Below are 20,444 nucleotides of genomic sequence, written 5' to 3' on the forward strand. Positions count from 1 at the left end.
GTTAGTCCAGGCCTTCACTAGCTCACAAGATGGACTGGTCCATTCCATTCTCATGTTTTGCTAAAAATATCATCTAGCCACTTTCCCTTTACACTTACTCCAAGCAATTTTTTTTTCCAAAAAAAGGGTCATTACCTCCAATACACATCAAATCTCATGAACCCCAAAATTTAGAATGTCCTCTTGCTTTGGTTCCCAAAATAGCTAAAACAAACCCAATCGTGCACTTTTTAAAAAATTAAAACAACAACGACACAAGGAATGATTGCCAACGACCAAAAGAGCTTTCCCGACTGTTTATTTACTTCTACGGACATCAATGACACTGAATAATAAACTCTCGGGGAGGGGGGGGGGGTGTGTGTGTGTGTGTGTCAAAATGTGCTCAATTTCCAAAGCAAAAGAGTTGTGTGTTGAATGGCACCACCGTTCAGAAATCAGGTTCATGAGGGGATCAAATACATTTACCACACAGATACACCTAGTACTTATTACATAAATAATATATATATATATATATAGTTTTATCCCCCCTTCCAAAAGCTGTTGAATTACTTGATAACAAGGCCCCTCTCATGCACTGGTCAAGAGACGGTGGGTAGTAGTAGAGGGCGGGAAGCCTACAACCGGGGGACCTGGACTTATGAAGCTGACGTGGCGGTGGGCACTGTACCGTGCTGTACTACTCCCCATTAGGACCCGGTCTACGTGGTGGGCCAGCGGGGCACGAACCCGCGCCGCGTCAGCAATATCCCGATCAATAAACCGTCCCCCGCGCACTCATGCTTCCAGATATTTCGAGGCCTTGGGTTCCTCTTCCCTTCCCCTTCTCCTCAATTTCAGTTGCCCCGGTCTTTGCCACTCTGGACACCTGGTCCACGTGGGACCGGCTACTGACTGGACCACTCAACCTTAATAGAATATTCCATTCTGATTTTTTTTTTTATTATTTTTTTTTTTTTGTGTCGGCTGGCTTTGGGTTGAGGGTTCCTAGAGGGGACGATGGAGCTGGTTAGTGAATTTGATGGTCCTTAAGAGACCTAGGTGCCGCTCAGGACGGCTCCTGATGGATGGAGCTACGGTAGTTGAGTTTGTGCACAGGAGAAACAATGGCGGATGCTTGCCGCAACTACGACGGCGACACCCAGCAATTCTAGAGCTCCCCATGCACACATTAATATTCAACTATTATCGTCCTCCCTTGAGTTAGGTTTTGGGTGAGGATTGTACTCTTTCGGAGCTGACTGGCAACCAAGCTCGCTTCACTCTTAGACAAGGTACATTAGAGTTTGCATTTTACATTAGGGCTTGCATTTTTTTTTATTATTGATTTCCTTCTTTTCTCTTAACCGGGCCCCGATACATGGCCCTCTCCTATGCTAATGCAATACGTACCCACCCCGAGGTGGCAACTCCAACTAGCAAAGGAGACGTTAATACGGCTGAAGTACCAGGCGGTGAATTTGCTGATTCCATTCGGCTCCAGTGTGACGATTTAATCCTAAATCCCACTAGACTGAATATTGGTGAAACCCTACCAGAAGGACTAACCCGTAACTACGCTAGGTTCCTTATCAAGAAAGAAAAAAGGCATATACAAATCGCGGATGAGGTCGTTGCAGCAGAAGAAAGGTTCCTCGAGGACCATCTGATTACAGCCAACTTCCTAGGTGGCAAGCTTTCTTCCCCAGGCGTTCTTCTCTTAGTTGGCATAGCTGAACACGAAAATTGGCGGAGGCAACGTCATCTCCAGTGATAATACTGGTCGCGGATATTTTTTGCTTAAAGGCCTCTGGCAAGGAGGTAGTCAAGAAGATCTTGGTTGTCGCCCTGTATCGCTCCTACGAATTTGTATGTATCTTCCAGCAGTGGACACCCATTTTCGATCCCAAAACCCAGCGAGGTATGTTGATTCTCACTTGGATCACTCTGAAAAGACTACCTTGGCAGTAACTCGTGCGTCGCCCTAGAGATTGCAGGAAAACTATGGAAAGTACTTGCGACAGATGTGAGTAACAATTTCTTTGTAGAACCTCGTTTTTGTGCCGCCCTTGACACTAATCATGGCTGGGAAATAGAGCTTGAAATAGAGGATCATAAAACCCGTAACCTAATTACCATATTGGCTGATTATGCGCACCTGCCCATCCGGTGCAAATTCTGCTTTGACGTACAACACAAGGTTAGTCTCTACCCGCACAGACTTGGAGCGAAGCCACCGAAACCAAGCGGGGAACAACCGCCCAACAGAGGAGACAATCACAAACCTGGCCGAAACAACATTCAGACAACTCAAGATCAAGACAAGGCTTTCCAAAGGAGGCCTCTAATTGACAATGAAGGTTTTATTTTGGTGGGTAGAGGATCCCGTGGAATGGCTCGTGTTTCACCACAAAATCCAGCTCTCCTAGTACCTCCTCACCCACCGGAGGCTCCACCCTACCCAACGTGGGAGAACCAAGCGACATCAAGACACCTATCTGCTCTTCCCTCTACTCCGTGGCTCGAAGGAACCTCAGATCCCTTATCTTGAACACCCTCCTCAATGGAACAACCAACTACATACAACAAACAACCTAGTAATGATAACTCTAACACCCTCCATATAGTTTCTACCTCTTCATCGGCCCTTCAGTGCGTCGCCACAGCCACCACATCTAGGATCACGTCGTCCGTCAGACATCCTCCCTTGTTGCAGAGTTCCCATCAGCCAATTGAGGAGCCAGAGCCAGCCTACAACACAGTTTCTCGCCGAAGGGAAGTGTCCAGAATTGCCACCTCATAGGAGGGCAATCCCTCCCTTGTGAGGCTCCGTAGCCAGCCCAAACTTGCTCACCAGCTGCATACCAGAGTACCCAGGCATCTCCCAACCCATTGCTTCATGGACCTGCGCACAGTACCCAAGACCCATCAAGCCCACCCATTCCTGAGATGGGAATTGATCTTGGAAGCCACTCCAATCCGAGCTCAGGCACAGAAACTATCATGAAACGAATCAATCTTAACATCAACATCGAATTTAGTGACGAAGTTGCAGCAACCCTCGAACGTCACCAACCATCTCCAACCCCTATGAACAATGACTGGTTGGTGCGCCGTAGACGTTCCGAGTTGGACTAACTCCTCACATTTCCCTTGCAATAGAAGTCAGAGTAGGAGCCCCACGTTGTCAAACGGTTGGACCCCTAGTACATCGCAACGCCTTTCATCGTCGAAAACTAGTAAGTTTATGAGATCCCAAGGTAGCCCCGTGCTTCAGGGCTTCCTTTTATGATTATAAGATCACTAACATTGAATGTACGGGGTCTAAATGACCCCCGTAAACTAGGTAGACTTAGGAATTTCTTGCAAAATGTAGAAGGTGGACTCAACGTAGTGATGTTGCAGGAACACAAGTTGCGAGGGGACCGCATTTAGGACCTCGGCAAAATTGTCTAGCCTCGCTATGGACAATGGGCCACAGAAGCTATCCTTGGCTGTAACGTTGAGGGTTCGGAGGGCCAGGGCAAGGGAGAGGTGTGCACCCTAGTGGATAACAGGTTGCATCCGCTTGTAGAGGACATCGGCATTATTATGGAAAATCGGGCAGTCTGGATCAAATTCAGCGACACTCTCGGCGGTGACATTGGATTGGTGAATCTCTATGCACCCAATTGTTCCACTGAACGAGTACAACTGTGGCACAAACTCGTGTCAAATCTGCCAATAAACTGCCAATGGCATATAGCAGGTGATTTTAACATGATGGATAAATCCTCCCAATGTGGTCGACTGCTATCAGGCGGGGAAAAATTTGCATGGGAATCCTTCAGAAGTAATTTCCAAGTCACGGACCCATTCAAGTTCCAGGGCAAGCTACGCTTTACCTGGGATAATCAGCACAAAGACGGCTGTCGAATCCCAGGACGCCTTGACAGATACTATCTCTCCGAGAGCCAAAATCCAGACTTTAGTGCCGCAGTGAAAGAATGTGCCATCCTTGGCGCTAACACGATCTCTGATCACCACCCTGTCCGTTTAGAATTGGCACTCACGGACGAGGGCCGATGGTAGGACAGCTACAAGATGAGTACGCTCCACCTTGCAGCTCCGAAAATCAAGGGGGCAGTGACGAGGGTGTGGGGGGTAGAACGTAGGGACACTCAAGACTTCCTCGCAAGGCTGCGGCGTTTCACAAGGTGGTTTAAGACTCACGGTGTCCAGATAGCGGAAGCTAACCGAAAACAAGAAAAAGACTACCAACTGGAGTTGGCAAGAATCCAGGAAAGTATCTAGGAGGACCCCGATAACGCCACCCTGTACCTAGAAGAAGAGGATTGCCGTAAAACCCTCAGAGTTAGAATCCAAGAAACTCGAAGGCCGTTGAATTCGATCCAGAGTTTGCTAGAAGACTACTGCAGATACAATATTGACTGAGTTCTTCATCGCAGTGTGGGAAAATCAGCCCGATCAATGCTAACTGAGCTTCGAGGTCAGAGTGGAGAATCCTCGTCGGCCATCAAGCGATTGCAACGGAGTGCAGGGCCTATTTTGCCGCCCTGTATAGCGAAACCAACAGAGATGTAGAAGAAATCGCGGCTGAAGATGACATTCTGACTGCACTGCCGACTCGTGCCAACCTCCTGATGGCTCAAACGTTACAACAACCTATGCTGAATATAGAGCTTCACGCAGCAGCCATTGGCATGGCCAAAGGCTTGACAGAGTGACATTGGATTTCTTTTTCATGTATTGGGAAATTGTTGGCGAGGATTATTGACAAATGGTGGCTAAGGCCATAGCACACGGTTCATTCCTCAAAATTGTAACCAAGGGACTAATAACATTAACCCACAAGGGTGGCCATAGGAAGACATTAGGTAAATGGCTCTCCATCATATATAAAATCTATGCCAAGGCATTCAGCTCTGGCCCCAAGAACACCTTGAAAGAGCACCTTCTTCAATTAAAAATTCATTTTTGAACAACATTATGCTTACATATGAGACACTAGCTCGGACAAAGAAGACAATATAAGACACAATTTTTTAAAATTTGACATCTCAAAGGCTTATTGTAGGCTTTCTTGAAAATAGTCAAAATTACGTTCTTAGGTGCAAAAGCAATGATTAATAATAGAGCTCCTTCCCCTCTCTCTCCCTCTCTTCTTTGTATTGAGTTAAATAAGTAAATTTGGGTGGATATAGATTGAAGAAGGTTGTATAATAATATTATTAAGAAGTCCATTTGGATTAAACATCTCTACAACCAACATAGATGAATTTCTACTCACTAAGATAAAAAAAAAAAACTTACATATTAAAATTCTATTAAATTATCAATGGTAGGAAGTGTTAAAGACATGAATCTCAAAGAACTAAAAGGTCAATACACTCTTGTGTCACTCAAAAGACTAAGAAATTTTTCAAAGGTGGTACGAAATTAAACTAGAATGGTTAATGCCAAAGATAAAAAGATTAGAAAGTCTTGAAATAAAATTAAAGACTAGAAAGATGTTGTCTAGAATGAAGAAGGTTTTACTCTTGCCTCCATATATACTATCTAACTAGAATCTATGTAGCAACATTCTATAGGATCTTTGACACATGTCTAATTTGTTAGACACATGTTTTAACTTATAAAATATTTTTTTTATATGTGCGCCACATCTTTAACTTGTATTTTAAGCTACCAATACATGTGACATGTAGCTAATTTATTGGTTAAGTTTCTAATTTATTTTTAATTATTCAAAATATCTAAGTAACTATTAAAACAAATATGTATATCTATGACATTATTTTTTGTTTCTAAAAATAAGTTCTATAAAGAGAAATGATTATATATTGAAGAAGTTTAAAATACAATGAATAATATTTATCACATACTTTGAGCTTTATTTCCATTAATAGTAATTAATAGGTCTTCTCAACCACTTCTAATATTTCATTCTATGGCAAGAAGACCATTATATTATTTGATCATTATTAAAGCTTTTGTAACTTTTTTCAAACAAAACATTTGTAATACTATTAAGAATTATTTCTACTTCCAATAAAATCACCAAACATTAGGAGTCTCTTTGAAGGTTGTATTATCACATTTGTTGTATCTAACAATCTATTCAAAGAATAATATATCATTCTTAAAGGTCTTCATCTTCATTATATCATCTTGAAGGTTGTAATAATTACAATGTCTCATCTAATAAGTCAGTAAATGAAGGTTTTTGAACTGATTCTCTATTTCTTTAATACCACAAATAGATAAAAACTTGAATAAAAATAAAAAGTTGAATACAATATTTTTAGAAATATAGTTCTTTTATAGTAAAGATTTGCTATCCTTTATCTTACTTTTGATAGATGTTGTTGATAAAAAGTATCAACTTTTTTTACTAAATTTATAAGATTCTTAGCTAACTCCCATGTATATTCATTAATATCATATTTACGCTAATGAACAAGATATTTTAACCTATTTTGATATTGCTTTGAGTCAAAGACTACTTTGACTTCATATTTTTAGTTATTATTCACTTTTATACAAAAAAGTAGCATTTATTATCTTTTTGATATATCTATTTTCTTGTATAGTTTAAAAAGTGATATATAGAACATAAGATAGATCTTCATAGATTCTATTAGGTATAATTAATAAGCAACTGGATTAATTTGTTTACATATAAGAAATGATCCAAGTCTATAATAATCCAACTTATCATAAGAGCAAATAGTCTTGATATTACAATGAAATAATCATATCTTCTCTCCAATATGGAATTGAAGTTGTTTCTTACAATAAGCATTTGTATTGATCTTTTGTTGTTTTTTAGTTTCTTTTAATTGTACCTTTATTATTGATATATATTTTTTAATTATCTTGAGACTTAAAAGAATTATTTTTAATATCATAAAAAAAAGGATTATAAGACATACTCAATTGAACTTATTTGAAAAAAGTTGAATTAATAGTTAATGTTAATTTTATTGCTCAAAGATGAAAATGCTCTAGCTTTAAGAGAATCATTCTTTGTTGATCAAAAGATACATTTTTTTCTTTCAATGCAAGATAAGAACATTTAAAAAAAGTATATAAGAATTTTTTTAATTTTTTAAACCAATAAGTAATCTTGAAATCAAAACTTAATAAAGACATGATCCAATGGACTTGGTGATGATTCAAAACATGTGCCAACATGCAATACTCAAGGTTCTTGTGATCCATATATATGATGATTGGATTAAAAGCATCTTCTAGATAATGATACTATTCTTAAAATAAATCAATGATTGCAAGAATCTCTTTGATATGAATCTTGTAATTAATTTTGATTGCTTAAAAGTTTTTGGAATGGAAAACTCTTGGGTGGAGCTTGTCATGTGCATCTATTTGTGACAAAATTGCATTCATAACAAAGTTTGCTGTACCTATTTCTATAAAAAATGCCTTAAAAAATTTGATGCAATATAAAATTGATATAGAAATAAATGCTATCATTAAGGCTTCAAAAGATGTTTCAGCTTCTTTGTTCTATTCAAGTTTATCTTTACATGTGAAACTTATAAGAAAAGCTATAATTTGAAAAAATTTCATAATAAAGATTTGATAATAATTTATAAATCTTAAAAAATATTATACATCTTTGATTATTTTTGGAATCTTTCAATCTATGATAGTCTAATTTTTTTTAGAATCTATCTTAAGGCCATCATTTGAAATGATGTATGTTAAGAATTTAACTTGAATAGTGTAATATATATATATATATATATATATATTTATCTTGCCATATAATCTTGTATTTCTAAATTATTGTAACATATGATAAATATAAAATTTATGCTTTTATATTCTTAAAATAGATTAAAATGCCATCCAAATAACAAATGACAAAGTCATCAAGAAATTCATGAAAGATATCATTCAATAGATGTTTAAAAGCAATTGGTGCATTCATGAGTCCAAAAGGCATGACATTATATTCAAAATATCCATACTTTATTCAAAATATACTTTTTTATTCATCTCTTTCTTTAATGCACACTAAATTATATGCTCATTATAGATCTATTTTGATATAGATCTTTACTTGATTGAGTTGATGAAGAAGTAATGAAATCAAAAGTAGAGTGTACTTATTTTTGATGGCGATCTTCTTGAATCCTTGATAGTCCATACACATGTGCAAAGATTAGTCTTTTTTCTTTTCAAATAAGATAAGAGTCGTTGCTGGAGATTTAGAAAGGAATATCAAGTTTTTAGCCAACTTCTTGTCAATGTAAATTTTAAATATAACTAACTTATTCAAGGATAGGCTATAGATTGGAGTAAATAGTGATTGAGCTCTTTCTTGAAGATCAATGGATTAATCATGGAAATGATGCTCTAAAAGAATATCTGCATTTTGTTTTTCAAAAGCATCTTAATAATTTGGATATTAGCTTGGAACACTATTTGAATTTTTTTTTCTATAAAAAATAAGTGTGGTATATATAATAAAATTTTATCCTTCTTTTGTAGCATGCATGAAAGCTCTTGCACCTATTAATAAGAATTTAGATATGTTGGACTTATAAATTTCTTTTTTATTAGCAAAATCTTAAGTTAAATTATAAAAAAAATCAAAATTATGATAAATCTAGTCTATTTAAGGATTATATTTCTTTAGCCAAAATAATTCAAAAATAATTGAATTAAAAGAAATTTAATCATATTAAATATTACTAAATTATTATGATTACTAATTGCTATATCTAAAAGAATAATTTTATGGATGATATTTCTAAAAGACAAAAAATAACCATCCATTTCTTTAGCATATATAAGTTTGGTTTTTTTATTTATTTTTAATTAAGAATATATATATATATATATATATATATATATATAATAAAGTTTTTGTTTATAAAATAGGTTGAGGCTCTTGAATCTAACAAGGCTAAGATTTTGTGATTTTTTGGTTTTGAATAAATTTTTATTATAAAATATAATAAAATATTTGAGGAGAAGATAGGATATTTACTAGGTGTGAGCCTAAATTTCAACATTCAATGAAATTGATGCTATACAATAAGTTTAGGAGGTGGAATGGAAGAACTTCTAATTTTGTAATTGCTAATTTAATTTAAATCTTAGTTTTTATAATTCAATTAAATTTAAGCCTCCGAATAAATAGTTATCAATATTAATAAAAAGATTTAATGAAATTTATTATGGTCTTTCAAGTCTATTTGCATGATTTCTATTTAAATCTCTATTGTTTGTTCAAGATCATTTATATGGTCTTTACTTAATTATTAAATTTTATGTGATTAAAAAATTATAATTAATTATAGTAAATAAATAATTAATTATTTGAAATTTATAAATCATTATTCTTAAAATAATTGATGGTAAAAGTAATTGATCAGATTATTATCATTAATCCATAATAAAAGTAAAAATCTTAAAGGTTAATTTAAAAGTAAAAGTTAAAAGTAATAGAAAGGAGATTAAAGATTAAAAATTAAAGATTAAGATTAAAATAAAAATAGAAGAATAAAAATAAAAATAGAACTAAAAAGAAATAAAAGCAAAAGTACCTTAATAATGCATAAGAATTGAGGGCAGCAAATGCTCTTCCAGTCCAAAGTTTGCCAAAAATCGTGATTAGCTCTAAAGTGAATGATTTTTAGTTTTTTGCAAGTTTCACTTAAAGTCGCTCCTGTTTTAATGATTTTTAATTCAATCCAATACCTAAATCATGAGAAATGCTCCTTCAAAGTTAAGTGACCAAGACTACTATGGCAAGCAACCTCCGTCCACTTGGAGATTCATCAAAATTCAATTCATCTTCAAATTCAATGTAATTTATGCCATTAGAAGCTCAGCTTATAGATGCACTTGCTCTTAAAAATTCACAATCATCCAATTGAGAGGCATTCAGAAATATCTTTTCAAAGCTAGTTTATCTAAATTGCCAAGGCAGCCGACCCCTTTGCACTCAAAATTTCTCCAAAAATTCTTCCTTACTCCAAATCAAGCAAAAATTATCTTATTTGAAATCTAATACCAAATGCTAAAATTACAAAAAAATTCATATTGAAACTAAAAAAAATTGAATGAATGACTGAGGAAAATCCAAGGCTTTTAGAACCCTTGGAGTATTTGGAAGGCCGAGGGAGCTATCTACTACAATGTAAAATGTTTTAAAATCCAATGACCATCATTCACTACTCAAGATCCATGCACACACATCTACAAAGTTCACAATGATATTTAAAATCAAAAATAAAATTAAGATTAGAATTTAAGGCCAAAATTTGGCATGGCTTCATCCTTCATCAAGAGAGAGAGAGAGAGAGAAAGAGGGCTTAGGAGAGGGCGGCCACATCTCCACGTTTAATTTCTAAGATCTTTAATGTAGATCTATGGCCTTTATTCATCCAAAAACTAATTTCGCTACTAACGCTAATGACTCTTGTAAGTGGTAAAAAAAAGCACTTTTTGGTAAATCTAACTTTATTATTGTGTTCAAAAGATCTTTTTATGTTGAGATTGACTTCTCACATACCTCAATCCATGCTTACTTGCAATTTTTATGAAAGTTTTTATCTACAAGGATTTTAGAAATTCTTGTAAAATTCTTCAAAATGAGAGTTTCATTGCTCTACTTGTATTTTGAAGGAGAGGGTGCTGATCTTGTTTTCTTCACTCCATGGGATGAATTTGGTGTCGTGTTGTGGTTTGGCTACTATAAGAAATTAATGTAATTATGTACTTAATATATAATTTATTAAGTAATATGGTGAGAGCCATGTTAGTAGATTTTAGTTGGTTGTAGAATATAATTTGATTATTACCTTGAGAAGAGGTTGTTTAAAAAGATTACTGAAGAATTTGTATAACTTTAATTTTCTTTTGATAGTGGCTTTTAAGATTGGTTTTGGTTGATAATAACTTCTAAATATTTAGACTCACCTTTATTAAACATTGGTGACATTTGAAAACTTCTTTTGGTTCTTTTATTTGATGTTTAGAGCATAAATTATGTAAATCTTATAAGAAAAAGGATTGAAAAAAGATTTTGGTAGCAAAGGGAGTAATTAGGGCACCAATATAGATGAATGGAGATAAATAATGAAAATCTCCATTCCTATTGGTCAAAAATCATGACCAATGGGCTTTGAGGAGGCTGCCCGAGGCCATATTAGAGATTAGGGTTAGTTTTTTGGAACCATTCAAGCTTTAAAGGCTAAGGTTAGCAAGTTTAAGTTTTTGGCTATGGTTTTGGTGTAAGTTTTGTATCATTTGGGGTTTTTATGAAGAAGTTATAGGCGCTCAAAGTTAAGGTGTTAGTTTTGGACCTACTGTCATTCTTTTGGGCATAACGCACGCATACGGATAGCAATTGAGAATCGGCGACCGCAACTAGAGAGAGCACTTTTGCAACTATAATTTTCACATATTTTTTACTGGATTTCAAGTTGGCATAAAGGAGTTATTGGATTTTGAAGTCAGCACATGCAATCTAAGGGTAGTAAGTAAACCGATTTACTAGTGGTTGTCTCTTGAGCTATATCTTGAGCAATTTGACAAGGTTTTGGCTCAAAATTTCAGGGAATGTGTAATTTCATGTTAGTAAACATTTTTCATAAGTTTTATGACATTTGGAGTTTGGGATTTTTAAATATAAGGAAAATAGTTTTTCGGGTGCTAGTAAATTAGGGTTTAGAGTGCTGCTAGGGTTTCTTAGATGCCAAAAGATCGGGTGTGAATTTGCGGTCAGTGTTTTGTGTGGTAAAATTTAAGGGTGAATTCTACCTATCCTGTAAATTTGAAACAAACTGAACGGTTAGATCAATAGTTATGATTTTCTAAAGTTCGGGGCAAAAAAACCCTTTGCGGGAAAAATATGTTTTGAAGGGATTTTGTTATATTTGGAGTTTTATACAAAAATAAAGGAGTTTTGGAAGCTAAGACAAGAATCATATAAAGGTTTAAGCTACACTCTCTACAGTTAGATACCCAATGTATTCCCAGATAGCAAATCACGCCATACGACACTGGTGTTGTACTGTAATTGCTTATAATATGTAAAAATTAGTTAGAACATATAATATGTTCATAAGTCTTGGTGTATGTTAGAATGTTTTATAGATTAATTTAAATAGATTAGATATAAGAAAATTTATTTTGAATTTTATCTATTTTAATTATAATATTTAAAAAAATTATAGGATCTAAATATTTAATATGAAGCCTTGAGAAGAGATTAGAGCCTAAAGATGAAAATCTTGACTAATAAGAGGCTTATTGGGAGGGATGAAAGTAAGACATGGTCGGATGAAGGCAAAGAATGGAGATCTTTATTCCTATTGGTTGAAAGCCATATCCAATGGGCTTCAAGGAAGCTGCCTGAGGTCTTATTAGGGATTAGGGTTTCTTTTTTGAGGTCATTTGAACTTTGGAATCTAGAATCAGTAATTTTAGATTTTTGAATATGGATTGGATACAAAATTTGTATGATTTGGAGTTTTTATGAAGGAATTATTGGCGCTCAAAGTTAAAGTATTGATTTTGTACCTATTGTCACTCTTTGGAGCATAACATACATTTACAAAGAACAACAAAGGATCGGTGACTAGGATTGGAGAGAGCACTATTTTGGCTACATCTTTTATATTTTGTTTAATGAATTTGGAGTTTGGATGAAGAAATTATAGAAAGTTGAAGATAGTGCATCCAAATCAAAGGCAGTAAGTAAGTGATTTTGTTCATAGCAATGGTTGGAGCCATATCTTAAGTTTCTAGACAAATTTTTAGCTCAAACCTTTTGAAAAAGATAGGTTATTGTATTAAAAAGCTAGATATATAAATTTTGTAGCATTTGAGTGCTTAATTTGTGAAATATGAAGAAAATTACACACAAATATATAAAAACTAATGTTTGAAGCCATTGTTAGGATTTTGGTGATATCTTAAGATCCACAATGAATTTGGAGTTGAAATTTATTATAATAGTTGTCAGAAGTACATCAATACTTCATGTAAAATTTGAGTGTGTTTGAATGGTCTGATTAGAAGTTATAAAATGTTGAAATTCGGGAATAATATCCTATAAGAATATATTAGGATTTAGAGTTTTTTTTATCATATTTTGGATGTTTTTGGAAATTTAAGACTTATATATTTGGTGTAGGTTGTCTTAAAAGCATTATATCTATATATATATATATATATATATAAACTTGGTCTTTCCTATTTCAAGACTTGATTGAACAATTAGTGGCAGCCAGGAACCCAATACTTTCTTGAGGCAAATTCTTTCTACCCTGATACCAGTGCCACCATTACATTTGAAAAGCTTCCATTAATTAAAAGAACTACTATGCTCCTTGGATTTATTCAATTTGGAAGAAATATCAAAACTATCATTACTAAATTTCACTAGTTCTTTTAGAAAATTATACTTTTGACTCATTCTAAATCATATGAGATGATTGTAGGTAAAATCATAGGCTCTTAGTCAACCCTCATAGTAGTGAGTAACAACCTCTAAATTATTAAAAATAACTAAGTTTCTATTCTAATTTTCTAATTCTTATCACTTTGGTCCTAATTAATCTAACTCAAGGAATTAGGCTATGATTTATACCATCAAAGGTTATAATCCTAAAAATTCTATAAAACTAAATTTTAATTATATAAATCCTAATTTAACATATTTAATTATTAAAAAATAAAAAATAAAAAATATTTTAATTTTAGAGCATAATTAAGAGTTCATATGGAATACATTGTCTATAGGCTATTTTCCATGTGAATAAAATGGACCCTTAATTCTCTTACTAATGACACTAGTGTCTTGTACAAGGACACACAATCAATAAAAATGCTTAAGAATAAGGCTCTTATAAAAAAATAAAGTCAAAATATAAAACTTTGATATTAAATCCTATCTATTTTAATATAAATTTATTGATATTATAATTTAGAAGTATTGAAATCCATCCATCCTTCTGAATTGGTGTTAATTTAGAGTATTATAAAAATAATTAGAAATTAGGAAGTAGAAAATAAAAAAAACCCTATCCTCCACTATTAGAGCAAGTTTTGATCTATAGACAATAAATTACTTCAAGTAGCCTTTCTCTTCTATGAAAGTGGATTTGGATTAAAAGAGAGATAGAAGTTTAAAGATAAAGAAAATACATATCTTTTCTTAAATAAAAAGAAGATCTATAGTAAAATAAAATATAAAAATAATCCTTTTTCTTTTAATAGAGTAGATTTGGAATAAAAAAGAAAGAAAAAAAAAAAAAAAATAACAGAAGAAGAAGATGTTGAACATTACATAGAAAGTAATACACTTCTCTTAGTGATTTGGGCCTAACCTATCTAAAACTATCTAATACAAGTTAAGGAAGTTATATAAGATTGAATAATAAGAGAAGGATGAAAATTATTAACTCAATGCCTTCCACACTATGTCTTGGACCTAAAACATGGAAAAATATTCATATTATATTTTATTTTTATATATTTTTAATAAATGTATGAATACTTATGTATGAATATATAATATAAAAATCATATTATTACACTTAACTTCTTAACATTAATATTTTTATTGAAAAATATGAAAAAGAAGAAAAAAAAAAGTATGAAAGATAACAAAAATATTGTAAAGATAGGCACTTAGCTAATATTTTAACTTTGTGATTGCTATTAAATCCTCAATTAATCATTCTTGAAGGTTAATTAATATTGACTTTTATTGCTTTCATTTTGCTTTCCAACATATTATTTGACATTAATAAAATATGATCCATAGAAGAAATTTGTTCTTACAATCAGACTTTGTATTCTTTACAATGTTGTCTTGTTATTTGTACAGGAAATAATGACCCATCTAAGGACTTCAATTTTATAGAATTGTTGGTGGAGAAATCTACCATAATATAAGGGCCAATCCTTAAAGCATCAATTTTTTTCAAGAATTCCATTTTCCTTACATCTTGAAGCATGATCCACATACCAGACTCCAATATTTTTTTTTTAAACTTCTTGTCAAAAATTATCTTCCTTTGCCATTGAATGGTGTCAATATTTTGGATTACAATTCTTCTAAATTTATCTAAAGCTTCTATTTGCTCCAACTTATCCTTCATTGATCTTGACCAATCCAACCTCTCTTGGACTGCAATCCACAGTGAAGATATTTCAAGCTCAATGGATAAAATGTCTTCTACTCCATACATTAATGCAAAAGGTATAGTCCTTGTATGTGGCCTTATATGCCCAAAAATGACTACCTTATATGTGGCCTTATATGCCCAAAAAGCTATTGTGAGCTTTACATTCCAATTCTTCTTGTTGTCTGCCACAATTTTGCATAAAATCTTTACTAACATTTGATTCACTTGTTCTATTGCTCTATTGGTTTGAGGGTGATAAGGTGTGGTTTTTTGATGTTGGATGGTAAAGATAGATGTGAATTTTTTGACGATTTTATTGAAGAAATGAATTCTTCTATCACTAATTAAGATTTTTGGACTTCCAAATCTTGCAATAATATTTTCATACAAAAAAATTATAGTTTATTTACTATTTGCATACTTCACTTCTTTGACTTCAATCCATTTAGTTAAATATTTTATAGCCACTATAATGTATTGGTTCCCCTTTGAAGAAAAGGACACTATAGGTCCAATATAGTCAATTTTTTATTGTTTTAGAAGTGCTCATAGCAACAATAGATGCAAAGTCAATTGCATATGTAGATCATTGTATGTATATCTTTGGCATACATTACAACATCAAGTATAGGCCTTTGTATCTATAAAGAAAGTAGGCTAGAAATATCCTACTCTTAAGAAATGTACAATATTTTTTGGACTTTGCTACTTACTATTGGATCTTCATCAAGATTTTTTTTTTTTAAAGTTACACCTCTACTTACACGTTTGACTTATAAAGATAAACTTGAGTAGAATAAAGAAGTTAAAGCATCGTTTGATACTTTAAAAAAAGAGTTTATTTTTGCACCAATCTAATATTGTGTTGACTTTTTCAAAGAATTTTTTATGGAAATGGTGTCGTTGTGGTTTGGCTACTATATGAAAATAATGTAATTATATACTTGATATATAATTTACTAAGTAACATGGTGAGAGCCATATTAGTAGATTTTAATTGATTATAGAATATAATTTGATTATTACCTTGAGAAGAGGTTATTTAAAAAGATTACTATAGAATTTGTTAGCAAGTTTAGATTTTTGGCTATGGTTTTGGTATAAGTTTTGTATGGTTTGGAATTTATATAAAGGAGATATAGGCGCTCAAAATTAAGGTGTTGATTTGGGAGCTACTGCCACTCTTTTTGGCATAACGCACGTGTACAGAAGGCAATTGAGGATTAGCGATTGCAATTAAAGAGAGTACTTTTGCGGCTACACTTTTTGCATACTGCTTGCTAGATTCCAAGTTAAAGTGAAGGAGTTATTGGATTTTGAAGTCAATGCATGCAATCTAAGGGTAGTAAGTGATCCGATTTACTAGTGGTTGTGTCTTGAGCTATATCTTGAGCAATTTGACAAGGTTTTGGCTCAAAATTTCAGAGAATGTGTATATTCATATTATTAAACTTTATACATAAGTTTGATGACATTTGAATATTGGATTATTGAGATATTAAGAAAATAGTGCTCGGGTGCTTGTAAATTAGGGTTTAGAGCATCTTCTAGGATTTCTTAGATGCGAGAAGATTCGGAGTGAATTTGCAAATGGTTTTTTTTGTGATAAAACTTAAGGGTGAATTCTATCTACATTATAAATTTTAGACAAAAAAAATAGCTAGATCAAGAGTTATGAATTTTTAAAGTTTGGAAAGAGAAACCCTTTGAGGAAAAAATATATTTTGAAGGGATTTTGTTATATTTTGAGTTTTATGCAAAATAAAGGAGTTTTGAAAGCTAAGACAAGATTCATATAAAGATTTAAGCTACATTCTCTACAGCTAGATATCCAGTGTATTCTCAAATAGCAAATCACGCTATATGACAATGGATGCATCAAACTTTACATTGCATGCAATATTATCACAAATTGGAATAGATATAAAATCTATCTAGTAGTTTTTTATTCCAAAAAATTTTCAAAAAGAAACATTAATTATGAGATCTATGACAAAAAACTCTTTGCAATTTTGGATGCATTCCAAAAATGACATTATTATCTAAAAGGTGCCTCAAGTCTAATCATTGTGAATATAGACCACAATAACTTTAAGTACTTCATGTCGACACATATTTTGAATTGTTGTTAAGCTTGTTGGATCATGTCTTTATCAAGATTATTTATCAATCCGAAAAAGAATAAGATTTTTCAAACACCCTTTCTAGATGTTCTTATCTTGTATAAAAAAAAAATGTATCTTTTGATAAACAAAGAATGATTCTTTTGAAACAAGAGTATTTTTATTTTTGAATAATAACCTTTGTTAAGCAAATTCAATCAAGTATGTCTTCTAATCTTCTTGTCCATGATATCAAGAATAATTCTTTTAAATCTCATGATACTTCTAAGTTTAAGTTTAAAAATAACTTATTTTATTTTGAAGAAAGATTATACATTCTAGAAGACAAGGCATGATTACATATTCTTCAAGCTTGTCATGACTTTCCAACAACTGGATATTTTGGATACAACAAGACTTTGAAACTAAGATTAAATTTTTTTTGGTGGCATCAAATGTAGAAGGCAATCAAAGACTTTGTAAAATCATGTGATATTTGTTCAAGATCCAAAATTCCTTGCCATCAATGTTCTAGACTTCTTCAGCCATTATTTATTCTATAACAATCATGGTCTTTTGTTTCTATAGATTTTATTATAGATCTTTCAATCTTAGATTTGTATGATTCTATATTTGTGATAGTAGATTATTTTATCAAGATGGCATATTTTATACCATATACAAAATCTATCACAAGTGAAGAAATGACTAATTTTTTTCTTGACAACATCTATTGCTATCATGGATTTTCCAAGTATATTATATCAGATAGGAGAACTCAATTTATATCAAGATTTTTGAAAATCTTTTTCAAGATTCTAAAAGTGGTGTCATAGACATATACATGTAAGCCAATAATTAATTTTATAAATAGATAGAAATAAGTAGAAGTTGATAAAATTAAGTTAATTTTATAATATTTTCTATGAAAGCTTCTTAAAAGCTTCATAGATTCTGCTTTAATTTTATAGGTTTCTTTAATTAAATTTTTACATTAAAAACATAGTCAACAAGTTGGCCATGTGCCATACATGTTGTTAGCTTGAAAACCAAACTAACTATGTCGCCCACACATAAAAAAGCTTGTCTTGTAAGTCAAGGCAAGTGTCCTATAAAGTCATAAGTGTAGTCTTGTGAGTATTATTATGACAAAGCTTGAGTGGTATTAGATATCTTTGTGAGTATTATTATGACAAAGCTTATTGAAATGAAGAGTGCAATGGTACAAATGTAAGAGCAATTGAAGGAGTTGATGCTTGCAATACATTAACTTAGCTTACCACCACAAGAATCAAGAAGAATGGCAGGAAGTGAAGCCATAGAGATGATTAGAGCTGCTTCAATATCTATACCAAACTATGTCCTTCCACCCATGGTGGAACATCTTTCAAGTAGTAGAGAATCAAAAGTTGTCATACTCAAGAAGTTTGATGGTATAAGATCCAAATTTTGATAATTTATCAATCAAGTACAACTTATGATCAAACTTCAACTTCAAAGCTATCCAATTCTAAGGTCATAAGTTAGATTCATTGGTACATTCTTTTCAAGTTCAGTACTATCATCATTTTCATCTTTTCTTGAACAATAAGATTCAATATTGGATAATCTGGAGGCATTTTGGTGGAATTCCAGTCCATGTATGGAAAATATGATGCAACTCGTGTTGCAACCAACAAGATTCATATTTTATGACAAGATAATCAATCTGTAATATCATATATTTCACAGTTTTAAGAACTTACAACGGATATCAAGTAGAATGATGCTATACTTATTAGCCAATTTTTCTATGAATTAAAGAAATTGATGCTCAACTTACTTGATTTTTAAACATTGAGTCAAGCAATTCACTTTGGTGTGAAATGCAACAATCGACTTTTTGAATTTTGATTTGAGAGTCGTACAAATGGGCCTCAATGTTACTACAATTTGATGGCAACACCAACATCTCCTCAACACATACATTCAGAAGTAGAGGATATGTAAATTGATGTGGTACATTTTAAATATCTTACTGAGCAAGAAAAGACTCGTCACTGCCAAGAAGGATTGTACTTATATTGTAGAGAACCTAAACACACTGCTCAACATTGTCCAAAGAAGTGATAAAATCACAAAATGAGGAGTACATCTGTCAAAGAAGACAATGTATCACAAAATGAATTTGTCCAATTATAATAGAGACCATACGGCTAGAATCTTATATAATTTTTAATGAAGGTCCTATCCTCTCCTTATAATCCTTTCTTTATTTTATAATAGATGTGTGTTTAGGACCTAATAATTATAAAGCCTTTGCCTTGATAGATTCAAGAGCCTCAACTTGTTTCTTAGACGTAGAATTTGTTAAAAGTCATAAAATATCATTAGTACAAAAAATCAAACCTGTTCATGTAGAAGTCATAGATGGTCATCCATTGTCTTTTGGAGATGTTACTCATGAAACACTTCCTATAGATGTAGTAATAAATGATCATAATAGTTGCATAATCTTTAATATAATTAAATCTCCCTTTAATCTACTTATTTCAAGTTTATCATGGTTAAAAAAATATAATCCTTACATAGATTAGATTTTTCATACCTTTGACTTTTCTAAAAGCATAATTAAGAGTGAAATTAATCCAATAGAAAGTCATAAGTTTAGTGCAATTAAACCTATGGTTGTAGGTACAAGAGCTTTCTTACATGTTGCAAAAGAAGGATTACCATATATTATTTATGCCACACTTGTTTCTAAGAGTTGCGAGAGTTTATACCAAGATAAAAAAGTATGTACTCCACACTATTCAAGTCGATTTTTTAGAATACATTATTTCAAATGATGGACTTATAATGGATCCTAAGAAAGTTCAAACAATTATAGATTGGAAGATTTTAAAAACAGTAAGAGATGTCGAATGATTTTTGAGCTTTGCCAACTATTATCGGATCTTTATCAAAGACTTCTCTCGAGTTGCAACTTGACTTATACGTTTGACTTGCAAAGACAAACTTAAGTGGAGCTAAGAAGCTAAAGCATCTTTTGAAACTTTAAAGTCAACCTTTATTTATGCACCAATCTTATATCGCATCAAGTTTTCTAAGCCATTTTTTATGGAAATAGATGCACCAGACTTTGCTTTGGGTATTGTATTATGACAAATGAGAGCAGATGATAAATTTTATCTAGTAGCTT

At 32.4% G+C, this 20,444-nt stretch overlaps 1 protein-coding gene across 1 annotated transcript; it reads left to right on the forward strand.

Moving 5' to 3' along the window:
• Positions 1 to 1,363: 1,363 nt before the first annotated feature.
• LOC112292692 (uncharacterized) lies at positions 1,364 to 4,967 on the forward strand. The gene is made up of 4 exons (XM_090256636.1): positions 1,364 to 1,612; positions 1,716 to 1,903; positions 2,203 to 3,221; positions 3,388 to 4,967. Exons 1-3 carry the CDS (start codon positions 1,364 to 1,366, stop codon positions 2,531 to 2,533), a joined length of 768 nt encoding a protein of 255 aa, XP_090112762.1. The 3' UTR covers positions 2,534 to 3,221; positions 3,388 to 4,967.
• Positions 4,968 to 20,444: the final 15,477 nt, after the last annotated feature.

The sequence above is a fragment of the Physcomitrium patens genome, chromosome 15, assembly GCF_059467195.1.
Source record: "Physcomitrium patens ecotype Gransden chromosome 15, ASM5946719v1, whole genome shotgun sequence".
Lineage (NCBI taxonomy): Eukaryota > Viridiplantae > Streptophyta > Bryopsida > Funariales > Funariaceae > Physcomitrium > Physcomitrium patens.

Excerpts from the sequence above, each read along its gene's own strand:
- LOC112292692 (XM_090256636.1), top strand. The coding sequence starts at position 1,364 with ATGGCCCTCTCCTATGCTAATGCAATACGTACCCACCCCGAGGTGGCA. Across the intron at positions 1,613-1,715 it reads ATATACAAATCGCGGATGAG|CTGAACACGAAAATTGGCGG; the intron begins GTCGTTGCAGCA and ends TAGTTGGCATAG. Across the intron at positions 1,904-2,202 it reads CGATCCCAAAACCCAGCGAG|ACTTGGAGCGAAGCCACCGA; the intron begins GTATGTTGATTC and ends CTACCCGCACAG.